The sequence below is a fragment of the Heteronotia binoei genome, chromosome 16 (assembly GCF_032191835.1).
Source record: "Heteronotia binoei isolate CCM8104 ecotype False Entrance Well chromosome 16, APGP_CSIRO_Hbin_v1, whole genome shotgun sequence".
Lineage (NCBI taxonomy): Eukaryota > Metazoa > Chordata > Lepidosauria > Squamata > Gekkonidae > Heteronotia > Heteronotia binoei.
The window spans coordinates 60,824,274-60,844,188 of record NC_083238.1 but is presented as its reverse complement, the minus strand read 5'-3'; the positions used below and the strand labels follow the sequence as shown (position 1 = coordinate 60,844,188).

Below are 19,915 nucleotides of genomic sequence, written 5' to 3'. Positions count from 1 at the left end.
CCTGATCCAACATGGCTTCTCTTATGTTCTTATGTGACACAGAGAGTTGGACTGGATGAGCCACTGGCCTGATCCAACATGGCTTCTCTTATGTTCTTATGTGACACAGAGTGTTGGACTGGATGAGCCACTGGCCTGATCCAACATGGCTTCTCTTATGTTCTTATATGACACAGAGTGTTGGACTGAATGGGCCACTGGCCTGATCCAACATGGCTTTTCTTATGTTCTTATGTGACACAGAGTGTTGGACTGGATGGGCCACTGGCCTGATCCAACATGGCTTCTCTTATGTGACACAGAGTGTTGGACTGGATGGGCCACTGGCCTGATCCAACAGGGCTTCTCTTATGTTCTTATGTGACACAGAGTGTTGGACTGGACGGGCCATTGGCCTGATCCAACATGGCTTCTCTTATTTTCTTATGTGACACAGAGTGTTGGACTGGATGGGCCACTGGCCTGATCCAACATGGCTTCTCTTATGTTCTTATGTCTACTGTGACATCTAAATCCAAACACAAAGTGAATGAAGCTGCCCGTCACTCTAATCCTGCCGCATCCCATCTCATCAGGATACCCGATTATATTTCCTGCAGATGCTGCAAAATCATTCCTCCTTCCAAAACACCTGCAGTCTAAGAAAAAGTGTTGGTTGGGTTACCACAAGTCACCATGTGCAGGGCCAGCCCTAGGGCGCATGGCACCCCAGGCAGCCTCGCTGCCCGCCACCTTCCCCACACCACGCCACTCTGCTCCCCCCCCCATGGCACCTGCTCCTCCCCCTCTCTCACAATTTTAATACCTGGGAACGGGCAGTGAAGCACCATGCTCCCAGGGCTCTTTAAAGGCCACCCCCTCTCCCTGCCGATCAACTGATTGGTGGGTAAAGCAGCATGGAGGTCAGCTACTCCTATGTCGGCCTTCTGGGATGCTCAGGACAATCAGCGCTGGGGCAGCAGCAGCGGGAAGGACAAACAAGCTGCTGAAAGAGCATCTGCGCCGCTGCCTCCTCCCCTTTACCCGTCGATCAGCTGATCTGCGGGGAGCGGCCTTTAAGGACTCCCAGGAGCACGGTGCTTCACCGCCAGTTCCTGGGCATTAAAATTGCAAAGGGGAGGCAAATAGGGGCGGGGCGATGGCCAATTTTGGTGTACCCGCCCTGCCGGCGCCCTAGGCAAATGCCTAGTTTGCCTAGTGGGCAGGCCAGCCCCGACCATGTGAAAGATAATTCAGTGGTCGCTCGAGGTAAACTTTGTTGGAGGTTGGAGTTAAAGACTGCAGGCGGGGCCATCTTAGATGGACCGAGCTACAAGCCTCCAATGCGTAAATAAAACGGAAGATATTGTAAGAAAAGAATTCGTCTTTCTAAGCGCTGGGAGACATTTCTGAACAAGGGAAGCCTGTCCTTTTGCACCCGTGCCTTCCAGATGCACCCATGCCTCCCAGAACTGTATGAGTATGTAACAAAAGGCCTAATTACATGTTAAAGCAAAGGTGATTAATCGAACCTTTTCCCTGAAAAACCATTTCAGGAGAGGGTAAATTAACGCAGAGAAGGGGTGGAAGGGCTTTTGAACCCCCCTCCCAGCCCACAGTTTCCCTTCCTAGACTTCACCAACACCACGACATGCTCCAAATACGTTTGCCTTGCAGGTTTTCTATGCTACAGTTCCACAGGGGACACGGTATTAACTATGTGTGTCGTACTGGAGATGCACGCTGCCAGACAGGCAAACACATGCTTGGCTTTTTCTTTGCAGACGCCCAACCTTTTTAACGTTATTTCGGAACACCATCAGGACTTTTAACCGTGCACTTGCATCGCTTTTAGCTAGCTTTGGCGATGGATGACATCTGTATGCTTAGAGGTCGCTCTGAAGTACAGGATGCAAAATTATAATTTTGCCCCACAGAAGTATTACGGTCTGGTTCCCAATAAAGTTGCTGAGATCTAAAACCAAGAGTTTCCAAGTGACAGAGCGCTCAGGCGCTGCATTGCAGGCCCGTGGGAACTTTTACATCCTGCGTGTGCGTTTCACACAAAATAAAAAAAGACAGATGCATAAGAACAGAAGTGCATAAGAGAAGTAAAGTTGGATTGGGTCAATGGCCCACCCAGTCCAACACTCTGTGTCACACAGTGGCCAAAGCCAAGGGGCCATCAAGAGGTCCACCAGCAGGGTCAGAGCTCAAGAAACCCTCCCACTGTTGTTCCTCCAAGCACCAAGAATACAGAGCATAGCTGCCCCAGACCTAAGAACATAAGAGAAGCCATGTTGGATCAGGCCAGTGGCCCATCCAGTCCAACACTCTGTGTCACACAGTGGCCAAAAATCCCCAGGTGCCATCAGGAGGTCCATCAGTGCAGCCAGAACTTCAGAAGCCCTCCCACTGTTGCCCCCCAAGCACCATGAATACAGAGCATCACTGCCCCAGACATAAGAGAAGCCATGTTGGATCAGGCCAATGGCCCATCCAGTCCAACACTCTGTGTCACACAGTGGCCAAAAACCAGGTGCCATCAGAAAGTCCACCAGTGGGGCCAGGACACTAGAAGCCCTCCCACTGTACCCTTGCTAAGGACCTAGAATACAGAGCACCCCTGTCCCAGACAGAGAGTTCCAACAATACGCTGTGGCTAAGAGTCACTGATAGACCTCTGCTCCAGATGTTTATCAAATCCCCTCTTGAAGCTGGCTATGCCTGTCACTGCCATCACTTCCTATGACAGTGAGTTCCACATGGTAATCACCCTTTGGGTGAAGAAGGACTTCCTTTTATCCGTTCTAACCCGACTGCTCAGCAATTTCATGGAGTGGTCACGAGTTCTCTTATTGTGAGAAAGGGAGAAAAGGACTTCTCTCTCTGTCCCCTCTAACCCGTGATTGCTGTGTGCAACGTGAAAACCTGAAGCTTTTTTTTTTGTCTTTTGAGTGAAAGCATAGGCAACTTTCTGCCGAACCTTCTCAAAATTTGGGGGGCCACGTTCCTGACCCGGATAGCCCAGGCAAGCCCCATCTCGTCAGCTCTCAGAAGCGAAGCAGGGTCAGCCCTGGATAGTATTTGGATGGAAGACCTCTAAGGAGTACCAAAGTTGTGACGCAGAGGCAGGCATGCAAGCCAGCTCTCTGAAATACCCCAGCCCCGCTAGGGGTTACCAGAAGTCAACCATGACTTCCAGGCACACATACACATGCCCAAATGCAAATACTCAACAACAACAAAAACCTGGCGGGCCACTAGGTAGATGAAATTGCCCAGAGGGGGGCGGAAATGCACCAGGGGCTGAATCTGAACTTGTCAGCTGTTGGGAGGGAAGGCACTGTCCTCTGTCTCCGTGACGACAGGCTAAGAAGCTAGCGTGGTGAGGCCAGGCTAAATCTCTTGTGTGATTTCCAGGGCTTTTTATTTTTGTAGCAGGAACTCCTTTGCATATTAGGCCACACCCCACTGATGTAGCCAATCCTCCTGGAGCTTACAGGGATCGTATCACAGGGCCTACTGTCAGCTCGTGGAGGACTGGCTACATCAGGGAGGTGTGGCCTAATATGCAAAGGAGTTCCTGCTACCAAAGAAAGCCCTGGTGATCTCACTTGCACTGACCCTTCCTTTCTCTTCTGCCATTATCCCTTTGAAGTGCAGATTGTGTACTCAGGGAACAGCTTCCTTCCACACCCTCTGTCTCACACACAGGGCCCTTCTCCTTGCAACGACCAGGAGGGACCACATGAGGCGGATAGCCCTCTGGTAGGTTTGCCAAGTCCCTCCACCACTCTTTTCTCAAAGAGCCCGTAAGTGACATCATCATGCCAGGCACGACACTTTGCAGATGCTCTAGGATTTGCGGTAAAACTCTATGGTATCCTAGAGCATTTGGGGAATGCAGTTCTGGCTAGCATTATATCCGGTAGGGGGGTAGCCTAATATGCAAATGAGTTCCTGTTGGCTTTTTCTACAAAAAAGCCCTGCACAGAACAATGGTGACATCAGGTGTGTGGCCTAATATGCAAATGAGTTCCTGTTGGTTTTTTCCTACAAAAAAGCCCTGCCCAGAACAATGGTGCCATCGGGGGATGTGGCCTAATATGCAAATGAGTTCCTGTTGGTTTCCCCCACACACACACACACACAAATCCCTGCATGGAACAATGGTGCCATCAGGGGATGTGGCCTAATATGCAAATGAGTTCCTGTTGGTTTTTTCCCAACAAAAAGCCCTGCACAAAACAATGGTGACATCCGGGGATGTGGCCTAATATGCAAATGAATTCCTGTTGGGCTTTTTCTATGAAAGAAGTCCTGCCTAGTATCATTTCTTTAAACTAATTTATTTAAAAGGGTTTAATCACACCGCGGTCGCTTTATTTGCCTAACGGATCTAGCCAAATAGAGCATCTGGTTTCTAAAAGAGATGATACGTTCCAGAGGCACAAATCACGACCCGGCCTCCTGGCGCTTCTGTAACACAACCAATTAATAATAATTGTAACCGAAGAAGCACATTGCAGCTTGCAGGAATGCACGGCAAAGCAGTGGGGAAGTTGCCAGTGCCCGTCTGGTCACATTAAAACGTCGCTCCGAGATCTAAAGTCAAGTCACAGGGGGTTATTTTCAAGCTGGAAAACAGTCCCACAGCGCAGCAAAATCCACACGGGGGAGCAGACAAAGACGGGGGACTGGGAAGAGCTCCGGGGATCGCGCAAAGGTGCCAAGACCCGTTTCCATCACTCAACACGCTTTCCTGTGGGCCACCGTCGCTGAAGTGCCACTCGATGGGGTGTGCGGGACTCTACCCTCAGCGGAAGTCAAAGCGCATTTTCATAGCCTCTTCATTTATCCACTAATGCAAAAAGCCAAGAACGGCCCGGGATTCTATATTTGTAGGGAGGAGGGGAGTTACTTTCACTCATTTGCCTTCCCGACATTTACTCCCATTTCAGTACAAATTCTTTTGGAAGGTTTAGAAGGATGTTTAGAAGAACCAAGGTTCTAGTCACGCCGTAGCTGGGAGCAGCAGAATAACTTGGAGTTAAAGTGACAGAGGGGAGAAAGTGCAGGTCCTCTGCTCTCTTCCCCTAGAAAACCTGCTCCCTAAAGTTGACCGAAGGAGCCCTGTGGCGCAGAGTGGTCAAGGTGAAGTACTGCAGTCCGAGCTCTCTGCTCATGACCTGAGCTCGATCCCAGTGGAAGCTGGGTTCAGGTAGCCAGCTTCAGGTTGACTCAGCCTTCCATCCTTCCGGGGTCGGTCAAATGAGCGCCCAGCTTGCTGGGGGGAAAGTGTCGATGACTGGGGAAGGCAATGGCAAACCACCTGGTAAGAAGTCTGCCGCGAAAACGTTATGATGTGACGTCGCTCCAGAGTCAGAAATGACTGGTGCTTGCACAGAGGACTACCTTTACCTTTTTAAAGTTGAAAGTCATCTGTCATGATCCTGAGCATAGCGAGGCCTGCAGGCCCCAGGGAAGCCTGCTTAGGAGTTACTGGGAAAAGCCTACAACTCCCAGGATCCCCTCTGTCCCTCTGATTGGGTAGCAAAGGTTTTGGAGGGAAAGAGGCCCAGAGAAGGGTGGGGCCTGGGAAGAGAATATATAAAGGCTAAGCACAGGAAGAGGATCTTCTTTCCCTGGGAGGCTTAGCTGGAGGCAGGCTGTAGCCTGGAGAGCTGGAAGCAGGGTAAAGGCCCTTACCCAAGGGGGTAAGTGTTGGTTTACAGTAGGGACTGTATAGATAGACGTGTTAGGGCATTTGTTTATTTTCCCTTCATCCTTTTACTGTTTTCTGCACCTTGTTAATTTATATTGCACTGAAATAAACCTTTTTGCTGTTGTTTACTCTGCCTGGTCCTCACGCCCATTATGTGGTCTAGCTAATGGAGGCCTGAAGGGCTTGGGAGGGGACTCTGGGCCTTCTCAAGGGAGACCCTTAACCCAGAGTGGTGGCAGCAATTGGTAAGACCCCCCTGAGTTGTGACATCATCCCTCCCTAAGCTGGAAGGTGCTTCATTGTCTAAGCCATGGGTGTCAAACATGTGCCCAAGGGCCGGATCAGGCTTGATTTAAAGAGAGAAGTGATTTAAAGAGAGATATGCATTCTTCAAGCAAGCCGATGGAGCAATGGGGGCTTCGAAGGCCACACAATATGTGTGAAAGAGCAGCATGTGGCTCCTGAGCTGTGGTTTCGCTACCCCTGAACTAAACACTTTGTTATGAACATATGAAGCTGCCTTCTACTGAATCAGACCCTGGGTCCATTAAAGTCAGTCTTGTCTATTCAGACTGGCAGCAGCTCTCCAGGGTCTCAAGATGATGTTTTTCATGCCTACTTGCCTGGACCCTTTTTAGTTGGAGATGCCAGGGATTGAACCTGGGACCTTCTGCTTACCAAGCAGATGCTCTACCACTGAGCCACCATCTCTCCCCTTGAGACAGGGACCCCAGGCTCAAGCAGGTCTACCTTAGCTCCCCCTCCTGGCCCGATTTGGGGCGCTTGACCCGACAGACAGGAAAAACTATGCCGGGGGGCACCTAGGCAGTGGGCAGGTGGGCAGGACTGTTGAAATGGAATAAAAGCAGAAGCCCAGACTTCAACTCACACATGGGACTGGCAGTCTGTCTTGCCTATAGATATTGGGAGGGGGAGGGCGGTTGGAGGCAGAATCTTAAGTCTCCTTCTGTGACAGTGAAGGGCAAAAAAACAGATCGAGCCAGAGATAAAGGGGGGAGGTCAGCACCTCCTTGATTGACAGCAGACTCCTCCCATCCAAGCTGGCTTCCCATATTTGTCTGGTGCGGGTCGCCTGGTTTGATTAAAGAAAAAGAAAACCGCCCCCCATTTTTTTTATTAAAACAATTTTATTTGGTAACATATGGTAACAACATTTGTGTGTGTACATATATATATACACACACACACACACACACACACACACATATATATATATATATATATAAATTTTCTTATGTGACACAGAGTGTTGGACTGGAGGGGCCACTGGCCTGATCCAACAGGGCTCCTCTTATGTTCTTATGTGACACAGAGTGTTGGACTGGATGGGTCATTGGCCTGATCTAACATGGTTTCTCTTATGTTCTTATGTACTGTAAGCTCCAGGAGGATTGGCTACATCAGGGGTGTGTGGCCTAATATGCAAAGGAGTTCCTGCTCCAAAAAAATCTATCTATCTGTGCTAGCATCCAACAGAGATCCAGAAGACCACTGCAACTGCAAACGAACACGTGTGGATTACAGTATTTCTGTTTTGACCCTTTCATGAGTCCAACATGGGTTAGAGGAAACAGCAAAATTCCCTACATACACTGAAAGGAAAGCTACTGTGCATATCACGCTTAGTCATTCGAAATATATAGCAGTGCGATACAAATCAAAGAGAAACCCTTCTAAGTCCACTGGAGTCAATGGGTTTAGGAGGGTTTTTTTTAAAAAAACCAAACCGTTCAGGATTGGGCTGTAAGGCAACCCAGTCACATCTTGATTGTATCCAAAGAAAACAGTGAGGGGGAAAAAAAACCTGCTTCATTTCAGCATCAGTAACACACGCAATTCATTTGCTCTGGAGTGAAACAATAAAACGTAGCAAGGAAGTTGGTGGGGAAATTACCGTCTGCATCCCAAACGGTAAATAATCAATTGCCACATTTCTTCTCTTCTCCCGTAGTCATTTCTGCCTGTGCACGGCTAACGGTCCAGCTCACTTTCTGGCTGAGATGAGAACCGCTCAATTAAAAATTTACAGATTGTCAAAAGAGCAGAACAAAGACGAGATGAAAGGCTGTTCCGTAACAATCATCGGGACCCTTCCGCCAAGTTCCTTTCCTGCCACATCTGGCCGACTGTGAGACTCGAGCACCCTCACGCGGCCGAACCACAAAGACAGGCAAGTGCTCAGCGCATAACTGGAGCAAACCCCGAAGACAATAACTCAAGAAGGAGGCTCCGCCGGCCTCATAAAACGACAAAGAGAATGCCCATGTCAGCAAAGCCGGGCGACTGACAAACAGCCTTGATCTTCAATTTATTGCCATCCATTGCGCTTTATTTAATACAGTCGCATTACGGAGTGAAGCCAATTTATATTCCAATGCTCCAAGAATCATTGCTTTTGGAAGAGCGGAGGGTCACATTGCAACATATGGGCCGTGGAGTCAGCAAGTTGGCCTATCCTGTTTTGTTCTGTTTTTTTCATGCTGGGATTCTGTGCTTTTTTTTGTATTAAAAAAAATTATTCGTAGCTAGAAGAACTCCAAGCCTGGCAAGCCAACCAACCACGCTGTAAGACTTTGAATGATGCTGGTTATTGCAGTTCCAAAACCACTCTCTGTGGGGCGGGATGCAGGGATATGTTTTTAATCATGAAAGGGGGTGGCATTTTCAAGAATTCCCCGACCCTGCTCCAAACCCACCATTCACTTTTTGCCCTGAACCTCAGGGCAGGGCTGAGCCAAGAATTAGTTTATTATCTGCACAGTTATAGGATGGGAGAGACTTGTCTTAGAAGTAGTAAGTGTGAAAAGGATCTCGGGGTCTTAGTGGATCATATACTGAACATGAGTCAACAGAGTGATGAGGTGGCTAAAAAGGCAAATGCAATTTTGGGTTATATCAACACAAGTACAGTGTCCAGATAATGTGATGTGATGGTATCGCTTTACTCTGCTCTGGAAAGACCTCACCTGGAGTATTGTGTTCAGTTTTGGGCACCATATTTTAAGAAGGATATAGACAAGCTGGAATGGGTCCAGAGGAAGGTGATGAAGATGGTGAGGGGTCTGGAGACCGAGTCCTATGAGGAAATGTTGAAGGAGCTGGGCATGTTCAGCCTGGAGAGGAGGCGGCTGAGAGCTGATATGATCACCATCTTCAAGTACTTGAAGGGCTGTCCTATAGAGGAGGGCGTGGAATTGTTTTCTATGGCCCCAGAAGGTAGGACCAGAACCAATGGGTTGAAATTAAATCAAAAGAGTTTCTGGCTCAACATTAGGAAGAACTTCCTGACCATTAGAGCAGTTCCTCAGTGGAACAGGCTTCCTCGGGAGGTGATGGCTCTCTTTCCTTGGAGGTTTTTAAACAGAGGCTAGATGGCCATCTGACAGCGATGAAGATCCTGTGAATTTGGGGTAGGTATGTGTGGGTTTCCTGCATTATGCAGGGAATTGGACTAGATGACCCTGGAGGTCCCTTCCAACTCTATGATTCTATGATTTGCAGTAATTTCAATAATTTCAATAACAATAGACAACAAGTATTCATAAAAATACATAAAATCATGAAAACAAAAATCGCAACAGTGGTAACAGATGGTCATGCTATGGGCTAACTGAAATAGGAATAAGAGTAATCCGAGCCAAAGTATGGTAAATCAATGCATTTCATGTAACAGGGAAAGGATTTTTGGCACACTATGACCCTGTTCAGACGCACAGTATAATCAGACAGCAGCATCTGCCTCCCGGTATTAACTCGTGGTAACTGCCCCCAATCCTTCTTGGAACCAGATTATTTTGTTACCTGCTCCTTTGCAGTGTTTTTTGAGTCCTGTGGTTTCACCTCGCAGTTTTCTCCATCTGGATAGTTCTGCGATATTAACCAACTTCCGGATGTCTGAAGGCTGTCCCAGAGCAAAAGGAGCATCAGACATCCGGTTTACAGCCACCATTTTTTTTTTTTTACTACTTAGCGATATGCGCATAACCGCATAATGTTTTAACCTCTACGCATATTGCGCGCATGCGCATAATAGTGGAGGGGGGAAAAGAACTGCATGGTGCCGTCGTGTGGACGGCAGAAGATGGTTTCCCTGCGGAGTGATTCGAATTGCAGTATGGCAGCCTGATCGATAATATCCAGAACAAAGAAATTCGGAACAGAACCGGGTCAGTTTAAGACGAACTCAACATGCTGTGTGAACAGGGCCCAAGTCCCCAGTGGAGTGGGGAATGGAGGAGGAAGAGGAGGAGGAGGAGGAGAAATTGGTTTTTATACTTTACTTTTCTCTACCTGAAGGAGTCTCGAAGTGGCTTACAATCATCTTTCCCTTCCTCTCCCCACAACAGGCTCCTTGTGGGGTCGGTGGAGCTGAGAGAGTTCTGAGTGAACTGGGACCAGCGAGGGGCTGGGGGCATGGATGCCAGATCCAGGCTGGGAAATTCCTGGGGCTTTGGGGGTGGAGCCTGGAGAGGACAGGGACCTCAGTGGGGTGCAATGCCGCAGAGTCCACCCTCCAAAAAAAACATTTTCTCCAATGAAACTTATCTCTGTCATCCGGAGATGAGCTGTAATTCCAGGGGATCTCCAGGTCCCACCTAGAGGCTGGCATCCACAAGCCCAAGGTCACCCAGTGGGCTTCTTGTGGAGGAGAGGGGAATTGAACCCGGCTCTCCAGATTAGAGTCTGCTGCTCTTAACCACAACGCCATGCTGGCTTGCCGAGGGCTGCTCACTTGGCCCACAGTTGTGTTGTAGCAACGGGGCTGGTTTGGGGGGCCCCCCTTCACCCATGGCACCCAGGCAATCACTAGAGTTGCCAAGTCCCCTGCGACCTCTGGTGGTACCAGTTTGAGAGCCAGTTTGGTGTAGTGGTTAAGTGCTTAGACTCTTATCTGGGAGAACCGGGTTTGATTCCCCACTCCTCCAGTTGCAGCTACTGCATTGGCCTTGGATCAGCCATAGCTCTTGCAGAGTTGTCCTTGAAAGGGCAGCTTCTGGGAGAGCTCTCTCAGCCCCACCCACCTCACAGGGTGTCTGTTGTAGGGGGAGAAGATACAGGAGATGGTAAGCCGCTCTGAGTCTCTGATTCAGAGAGAAGGGCGGGGTATAAATCTGCAGTCTTCCTCTTCTTCTTCTACCATAGAGTTTCCCTCCCAAATTGCTAGGATCTTGGGATACGACTTTAAGAAAGTTGCAGAGACTTTTCTGCTGGGATTACAAATAGAAAAAATTCCAAAAGAAGATAGAACTCTAATTTGGTACTTGCTCTCAGCTGCTAGGACATTGTATGCACAGTTGTGGAAGCAAGAAAAAATACCAGAGAAATAGGATTGGATTGTGAAAGTTTTATCGTGGAGTGAGATGGATAAATTAACAAGAACTTTAAGAGACTATGATTTGGAGGTGTTTAAAAAGGAATGGAAGAAATTTAGAGGATATATAGAGAAAGAGTGGAATGCAAAAAGACATTGGACAATTTTTTAACAAGAATATGGGAAAAGAAAGATATTGAACTTTGATTGGTTAAGGGTACCTTTATAACTGAATTTAAGTAACAGAGGGAGGGGGGATTGGGAAATATCATATGGGTTAGAGATAGTAATGATATAACTAGATATTGTTACCATATGTTATCAATAAAATTGTTTAAAACCAAATTGCTAGAGCATCCAGGAAAACCATAGAGTTTTCCCGGAATCTCCTAGAGCGGCCGGCACGCGATGTTGCCAGCATGATGACGTCATCACGGCAGCAACATTGGGAGTGGATCCCCCCGCTGGCCCAATGTGGGATAGCAGGTTGGGGACCTCCTGAGTGGGAGAACCTAATGGGATGCCTAATGGTGAAGTGGGTCGGCCTTGCTATTGGCCCTCCTCTCCCCCCACACCACCACCACCACAACACATGCTGTTCTGTGGAGAATTTCTGCTACTAACAGGAGCAGGAAGAAAGCTCTGTCCCACTGTCAAAAATCTGGGAAGGAGTGCCACACGAGTCACTGACCAACGATAAGGAAAAGAAGACGGGGGGGGGGGGATAAGTGGTTTGGCTGCTGTGGGGAAGCTTCAGAGACGATGAACGCATCCCCTGACAAAGCGGCGCGTGAAACATGGAAGGGGCCATCCTATTCTTCATAAGCTTCTTTCTTTCCCACTGCCCCCTCAGCTTCTTTGGCTCCTCTTTCTTCCACTGACAGGAAGTCCTTCTGTCCATACGGCTGTCACCCTCCAGGTCGTGGCTGGAGCTCTCCTGGAATTAGAACTGATCTCCAGGTGACAGTTAACCAGGACAAAATGGCTGCTCAGGAAAGTGGAGTCTAAGGCATTATTCGCTACTGAGGTCCTGCCCCTCCCCAAACCCCTCCTTCCCCAGGTTCCACCCCCTCCCCCCAAAAATCCAGTTATTTCCCACCCCAGAGTTGGCAACCCTACATCAGTGGGACTGAGGGATGGATTTTTAAAGAAATTTTATTTTGCTTCATTCTGACCTCCTCTCCTCTGTTTTTCTCACACAACAACCCTGTGAGGTAGGTAAGGTTGAGAGATCAGGACTGCCCAAGGTCACCCAGCGGGCTTCCATGGAAGAGTTAGGAATCCAACCTGGATCTCACAGATCTAGTCCCTTCCTCTTGCCACCACCCCACCCCAGGGCCAGCCTAGAGGGTCAGAGTTGGCCTCAGGGGCTTCCCCAGAAAGTCTACCCTGAGGACTTGTTTGTAGCAAAAGCCCAGCAGGATCTCATTTCCATATTGGGCCACACCCCCTGACATCACCATTGTTTCACACGGCTTGTTTGTAGCAAAAGCCCAGCAGGAGCTCATTTCCATATTAGGCCACACCCCCTGACATCACCATTGTTTCACACAGGGCTTTTTTGTAGGTAAAGCCCAGCAGGGACTTCATCTGCATATTAGGCCACACCCCCTAACATCACCATTGTTTCACATGGCTTTTTTGTAGCAGAAGTCCAGAAGGAACTCATTTGCATATTAGGCCACACCCCCTGAAGCCAAGCCATCCGGAGCTGCGTTCCTGCTCAAAAAAAACCCCGTCTCCCCCTCTGTTGTTACTGCCTGCAAAGGAAGATGTAAAAGAAATGCAAAAAAGGGACTGCCACTGGAGGGGCAGATCGTCTTTGGCATCCAAGTCCTGCTTCGGTACGATCAGTGCATCCCCCAGCCCTTCTCCCCACTGCCTCAAATACATAAATTGAGTAAAATATATAAATTAAAATGCATTCTTCTCCATCACGGTTTGCCCTTGGTTGCCTTCCAGGGCCACAAATCATCTGCACACGGAGTCCGCTCGGAAGCCGCGCTGCCTGTTGACAGCTAATCACAGCCCCGATTTCCAGCCACTGGGGTTTTTTTATGGGGGAGGTCCAGTTTGCAAAAGAGGTGTGCCCCCCCCCCCCCCCCAGCAGTCTCCCTGTCCCTTCACCAAACTGGATCCATAAAGCTCTTTCCTTTTGGATCTGTCCAGGCAGATTTCAACCCCCCCCCCCCAACACACTAGACAGAAGAAGTAAGCGGTGACTCACAAAAGCATCTCCCCTGCCACAAACCTTGTTCGTCTTTAAGCTGCTCCTGCACTCTGGCTCTCTTTGGTGTAGCGCAGGGGTGGCCAACAGTAGCTCTCCAGATGTTTTTTTTGCCTACAACTCCCATCAGCCCCAGCCACTGGCCATGCTGGCTAGGGTTGATGGGAGTTGTAGGCAAAAAAAATCTGAAGAGCTACCATTGGCCACCCCTGGTGTAGTGGTTTGGTGTACAGCTAGCTTGGTATAGTGGCTAAGTGTGCGGATTCTTATCTGGGAGAAGCAGGTTTGATTCCCCACTCCTTCACTTGCACCTGCTGGAATGGCCTTGGGTCAGCCATAGCTCTGGCAGAGGTTGTCCTTGAAAGGGCAGCTGCTGTGAGAGCCCTCTCAGCCCCACCCACCTCACAGGGTGTCTGTTGTGGGGGGAGAAGATATAAGAGATTGTGAGCCGCTCTGAGTCTCTGATTCAGAGAGAAGGGCGGAGTATAAATCTGCAAATTCTTCTTCTCTTCTTCTCCTGCATCAGACAGAAGTAGCAAGAAGGAAGGAAAACTGTGCTTCCCAGGGGTGGAATTCTAGCTGGAGCTCCTTTGCATATTAGGCCACACACCCCTGATGTAGCCAATCCTCCAAGAGTTTACAAGGCTCTTTTTTGTAAGCTCTTGGAGGATTGGCTACATCAGGGGAGGGTGTGGCCTAATATCCAAAGGAGCCCCTGCTAGAATTCCACCCCTGGTGGTTCCCCAAAGAAGTCCGTTCTTGTGCTGGTAGGCTTCCTTCTGTGCATAATGTGCTCAAGGAACAAGCCAGACTCCTTTCTCTTTTACGGACAAATGGAATGCCGAGAGCAAGGGAACTAGAAAATGCTTGCAGGCCGCTTCACACTGAAAAGCTAAATTCAAAGGATGCCAGGTTCAACTCAAGAAATAACTGGGGACTTTGGGGATGGAGCCAGGAGACTTTGGGGGTGGAGCCAGGAGCAAGGGTATGACAAGCATGATTGAACTCCAAAGGGAGTTCCGGCCATCACGTTTAAAGGGACCACATGCCTTTTCAATGCCTTCCCTCCACTTGGAAATAATGGCAGATGGGGCACCTTCTTTGGGGGCTCATAGAATTGGACCCCCTAGTCCAACCTTTTGGGGGGTTGTTTTGAGGAAAAGGGTAGCGCATAAACCCAATATATTCTTCTTCTTGGTATAAATTCTTGGTATTGGTATAAATCCAATATCATCATCTTCTTCTACTACTGCTACTACTGCTACTACTACTACACTACTACTGCTGCTGCTGCTACTACTACACTACTTTAAGGCAGTGGTCAGAGCCAGATGTCACAAAGGAAGGGGGGGGGGGGAAATCCAGGGAAAGCCTCGGCTTCTAGGCCCCATTGCTGGCCCTCCAGAGGAACTGGCTAGCCACTTCATGATACAGGATGCTAGATGGACAATTGGTCTGATCCAGCAGGACTCTTCTCATGTTCTTACAGAAACCTTCATGGAGAAGAGGTCAATCCGTGGTGACTAGCCACATGGTGACTGAGGGGAACCTCCATATGCAGAGGCACTAAGCCTCTGAATCCCAGAGCCAGGAGGCAACATCAGGGGAAGGCCCCGGCCTCTCTGCCCTGTTGTTGGCCCTCCAGAGGAACTGGTTGGCCCCTGTGTGAGACAGGAGGCTGGACTAGAGGGACCCTCACTGGTCTGATCCAGCAGGGCTCTTCTGATGTTCTTCTCAGAGGAAGGCCTCAGCCTCTCTGCCCTGTTGTTGGCCCTCCAGAGGAACTGGCTGGCCCCTGTGTGAGACAGGAGGCTGGACTAGATGGACCCTCACTGGTCTGATCCAGCAGGGCTCTTCTGATGTTCTTCTCAGGGGAAGACCTCAGCCTCTCTGCCCTGTTGTTGGCCCACCAGAGGAACTGGTTGGCCCCTGTGTGAGACAGGAGGCTGGACTAGATGGACCCTCACTGGTCTGATCCAGCAGGGCTCTTCTGATGTTCTTCTCAGGGGAAGGTCTCAGCCTCTCTGCCTTGTTGTTGGCCCTCCAGAGGAACTGGTTGGCCATTGTGTGAGACAGGAGGCTGGACTAGAAGGGAGCTCTTCTGATGTTCTTATGAAAAGAACAGTGACCCAGGAGAAAAGGAAAAGACAGCAGATGGGAGAAGCTAGGCCTGGAATCCACCCACAGCTTGTCAGTAAGCCTACAAAATGACCACGTGGAAAAGACTGGGAGATGCTGGTTTTAGCTAATACTTAGAAAGGATAAAGAAAAACACTTCCGCTGAGGCAAACGCCTGTCATCTCGGAGAACACTGGGAAGATGGCCACGCTCATGAAGTCCCCAGAGGCTGTCAGTTCTCTTACCCGTTGAAGGCCGTCAGTTCTCTTACCCGCTGAAGCTTCTCAGATCCTTCTCCATCTTCACAATGTCATGCATCTTGTAGATGAACCATTTGTCGATGAACGTCAGCTGATGAATATCCTCCACGGGGATGTTGTCATGCAAGGCCTGCCAAAAAGAGAGGCTGATATGTTGCTGCCAACTCCCTGAGCCTTCGTTTCTACAGCAGGTGCCAGGCCTCAGATTCAGCAGGAGATCACCGGAGCACAGCTCCTGAACCTTTCTGAGGGTTCCCCCTCCTCCTCCCCACCCACCTTGTCCATTGAATAGTAGGTGCAGCTGCATAACAATCCCTGGATTAGGAGAGCGGGCAGCCAGTCAGTCATCAGGGGCTTTGCCACGCCCCCAGCAGCCCTCATTAACCCCTGGAGAAGCCCACACCACCCTTTTGATTGGGTGGGGGGTAGCCCAGGAGAGCCCAGGCGAGTGAGGCCTGCTTGGGCTGGCTGGATCTCTAGCCAGCCCAAGCAGGACTCGCTCGCCCGGGGCTCTCCTTTCTTGCATTGGGTTGCTTTTAGCTGGGGGAAGTGGCATATGTTAATGAGTTATGCTAACGATCTCTACCAGCTATTTTTCTACAAAATGACCCCTGGCAGAAGCCATATGTAAGGGCATTCCCTGTCCCCAGGAAGGGTTGAGATGGATGAAGAGCTCATGGAATTACGAAGGATCTCCAGATCACGGGTCCATTCCCCTGGTGGAAATGGGTGCTCTGGAGGGTGGTCCTTATGGCATCGCATCCCTGCTGTGGTGGTTCTCTTTCCAATCCTCCCACAGATCACAAGGAAATTCCCTGGACATGGCTTCAGCTTAAGCTGCTGCTGCAACAGCTATGGGGTGGGGTGTTGTACCCCAGACATTTCGAGCCCTCTTGCTGCAGGCTAGGGTTACCAGGTCTGACTTGGAAATATTTGGGGACTTTAGGGGTGGAGCCAGGAGATTCTGGGGTGGAGCCGGGAGCAAGGTGGAGACAAGCACGATTGAACTCCAAAGGGAGTTCTGGCCATCACATTCCTTTGAAACACCTTCCCTCCATCAGAAATAATGGAGGATGAGGGCACTCCCAGAGATTTGGGGGCGGAGTCTGGGGAGGACATGGACCTCATTGGGGTACAATGCCAGAGAGTCTTCCCTCCAAAGCAGCCATGGGGTTGCCAAGTCCAATTCAAGAGATATCTGGGGACTTTGGGGGTGGAGCCAGGAGACAGGGGGTGGAGCCAGGAGACAGGTTGTGACAAGCATAACTGAACTCCAAAGGGTGTTCTGGCCGTCACATTAAAAGGGACTGTTAGGGTGGTCAAGTCCAATTCAAGAAATATTTGGGGACTTTGGGGGTGGAGCCAGGAGACACTGGGGGCGGAGCCAGATGCAAGGTTGTGAAAAGCATCATTGAACTCCAAAGGGAGTTCTGGCCGTCACATTGAAAGGGACTGCACACCTTTTAAATGCCTTCCCTACATTGGAAACCTTCTTTGGATGCTCATAGAATTGGACCCCCTGGTCCAAACCTTTTGAAACTTGGAGGGTGTTTTGAGGGGAGGCACCAGATGCTATGCTAAAAATCTGGTGCCTCTACCTCAAAAATAAAGCCTCCCCAGAGCCCCAGATACCTACAGATCCATTCACCATTATATCTCATGGGAATCAGTCTCCATAGGGAATAATGGAGTGCTCAGCAGACATTTCCCTCCCCCCGCCCCGCTTTCTGATGACCCTGAAGTGGGCAGAAGGCCTCCAAACCAGGGGAACCCCTCCCTCCACCTGGGGATTGCCAACCCTAAGCAGCCATTTTCTCCAGGGGAACTGGTAGAGTTGCCAGGTGCCCCCACTGGTGCGGGGGTGGCAGGTTACCAGATCCAGGCTGGACAACTCCAGGAGCTTTGGGGGTGGAGCCTGGGGAGGACAGGGACCTCAGTGGAGCAGAATGCCACAGAGTCCACCCTCCAGAGCAGCCATTTTCTGCAGGGGGACTGATCTCTGTACTCTGGAGGTGAGCTGTAATTTTGGTGGGGTCCCTGGGTCCTACTCGGAGGCTAGCATGGGCACAGCTATTTTTGTAGCAAGAATCCCTTTGCATATTAGGCCCCACCCCCGTGATGTAGCCAATTCTCCCAGAGCTTACAGAGCTCTTCCTACAGGGCCTACTGTAAGCTCCAGAAGGATTGGCTATGTCAACGGGGTGTGGCCTAGTATGCAAAGGAGTTACAAAAAAAGCTCTGGGCATAGTATAGGGTAGGGGTCCCCAGGCCTTCCTCCCCTTTCTGGGAAATCCCCTCCTTCCTCCGGGACATCAAGCAAAAGCTCTGCATTTGAAATGTTTTGTTATGCTCGACATCTTTGCTCGCCTCTCCTTCCTCCCGCAGCCCCGGCAGCACGTCCCTCACGAGGGCTCGCAGCCGCCGCAGCTGTGCTTCTCAACGCAAACAGTCATTACTTCCATCAGCTCAGCCCCCCAAATTGACATATCCTGATGGCAAGGAGGGCTGAAGGAGGCATTTTGACAAGACGCGCAACACGACTGAGCCGGGCTTGGCGCTAATAGGGAGAAATTGTTCATTCTTTAAGTGTCGAGCCCGTGTATTAGAGGGCTCCTGACCAGAGCAGCTCCAGCTGCCTGAGAGATATTTTAACAAGCAGACAAAACTGGACTTATTTTTTCCCCCTCTGACACTGATTTGAATAATTTCATTCTCTGAAAGAATGAATGTCAGCTCTTCTTAGACTGAAATATCAGGGTTGAGACAACAAGACTTTGTAAAATGGTAAGAAAGCATGTCAGCTTCGGTTTTCTGTGACTTTCCCACCCCCACCTCTGGTTCCTACTTCTTCATTACGGGAAATTGTGTAAAAACTGCAGCCGTGTTCAGCTGTTACCTGACCCGTATTCAATTAGCCAGTTAATCTTTATAGTAGCGGTTAGAGGTCCCCAACCTTTTGGGGCCTGTGGAAACCTTTGGAATCCTGACACAGTGTGGTGGGCGCTGTGCAACTACAAAATGGCTGCCACAGAAGGGCTCTCCCAACTTCCCTTCAGTCACACAGACCTTTGTTCTGGGGTGGCGGCTACTGCCAAAGCAACATCTTAAGAAATCCACACACCCAACCAAATATCCAGTGGCCAATCAGTCTCTTTGCTGGCCAAAGGTGCCACCTGACCCTGCCCGCTTTCTAAAAACCTTCTGCAAGCACCACAACAAGTGTCAGTGGGCTTCGGGGAAGTGAGTTGCAAATTGCCCACTCTACTAGGGTTGGCACGAACTTCAGTCTTCCCTTTGGTTCATGGTTCATAGCTGAACCACAAATAGATATGCCGGTTCGCAAACTGAACCAGTCTGTATCCGTTTGCGAGCCATTTAAACCCCTGTTTCTGTTTCCCACCCAAAGGGGCAGGAAGCAGAAAGCAGAAGTTTAAATGGCTTCAAGTCATTTAAGCCCCTGCTTTCTGCTCTCCACCACTTTTCACAGGGAGCAGAAAACCAAAATGGCTCCAAGCCATTTAAACCAAACTCCTGAGAAGCAGGGAGCAGAAAGCAAGGGTTGCTTTCTGTTTCCCACTGGTAAGCTCTTTTTTGTGAGGAGCAGAAAGCAGGGTTCCTGATGCTTCCTGCTCTTCATGAGCTGCCATGAACAACATCAAGACTTGTGGAAGTTTGTGGTGGCTCTTCAGTTCACAAACCCTGCTTCACAAACACAAACCAGTCAAAATTTGTGATGAATTTAAGTTCATCAGCCACTTCATGCCCATCGCTACCTTACACCCAGACCTTAATACATCAATCATAGTTTTTGCCACCTGAAACATATGGGAAAAAACAAAAGCTGGAAATAGAAAGGTTTTTAAAAAAAAAAAAAAATCCTGGATTTTCTTCATTTTTTCCTAGACCAGGGGTGTCAAACCCATTTGTTACGAGGGCCAGATCTGACCTAAATGAGACCTTATCGGGCCAGACCGGGCCGTGTTGGGCTGGGCCATGTGTGTGCCTATTTCAGATTAGGTAGCAGAGATATAAACTTTTTAAAACACAACTAAAGATTTAAAAAAAAAAAAAAAACCTTTAAAATAAAACATGTTTAAAACATTAGCCCTTGTTGGCCTTAAAGGTGCTTTCTTTGTATCTCTCCCAGGGGGTGCAGAGAACTGGGCAAAGGAAGCTCTGGCTCTTTCCCTCCCTCCCCAGGGGACCAGGAGGGGGAAGAGCCTCAGCCAATGGAGAACATCGAGGTTTTGCTCTGTAGCTCCTTTGCAATT

At 49.5% G+C, this 19,915-nt stretch overlaps 1 protein-coding gene across 1 annotated transcript in view; it reads right to left on the bottom strand.

Moving 5' to 3' along the window:
• Positions 1-19,915, bottom strand: part of CPS1 (carbamoyl-phosphate synthase 1) — a 244,199-nt gene that overhangs the window by 109,290 nt on the left and 114,994 nt on the right. The window contains 1 exon segment of the mRNA XM_060257389.1: positions 15,656-15,774. Coding sequence (XP_060113372.1) covers positions 15,656-15,774 — 119 coding nt within the window.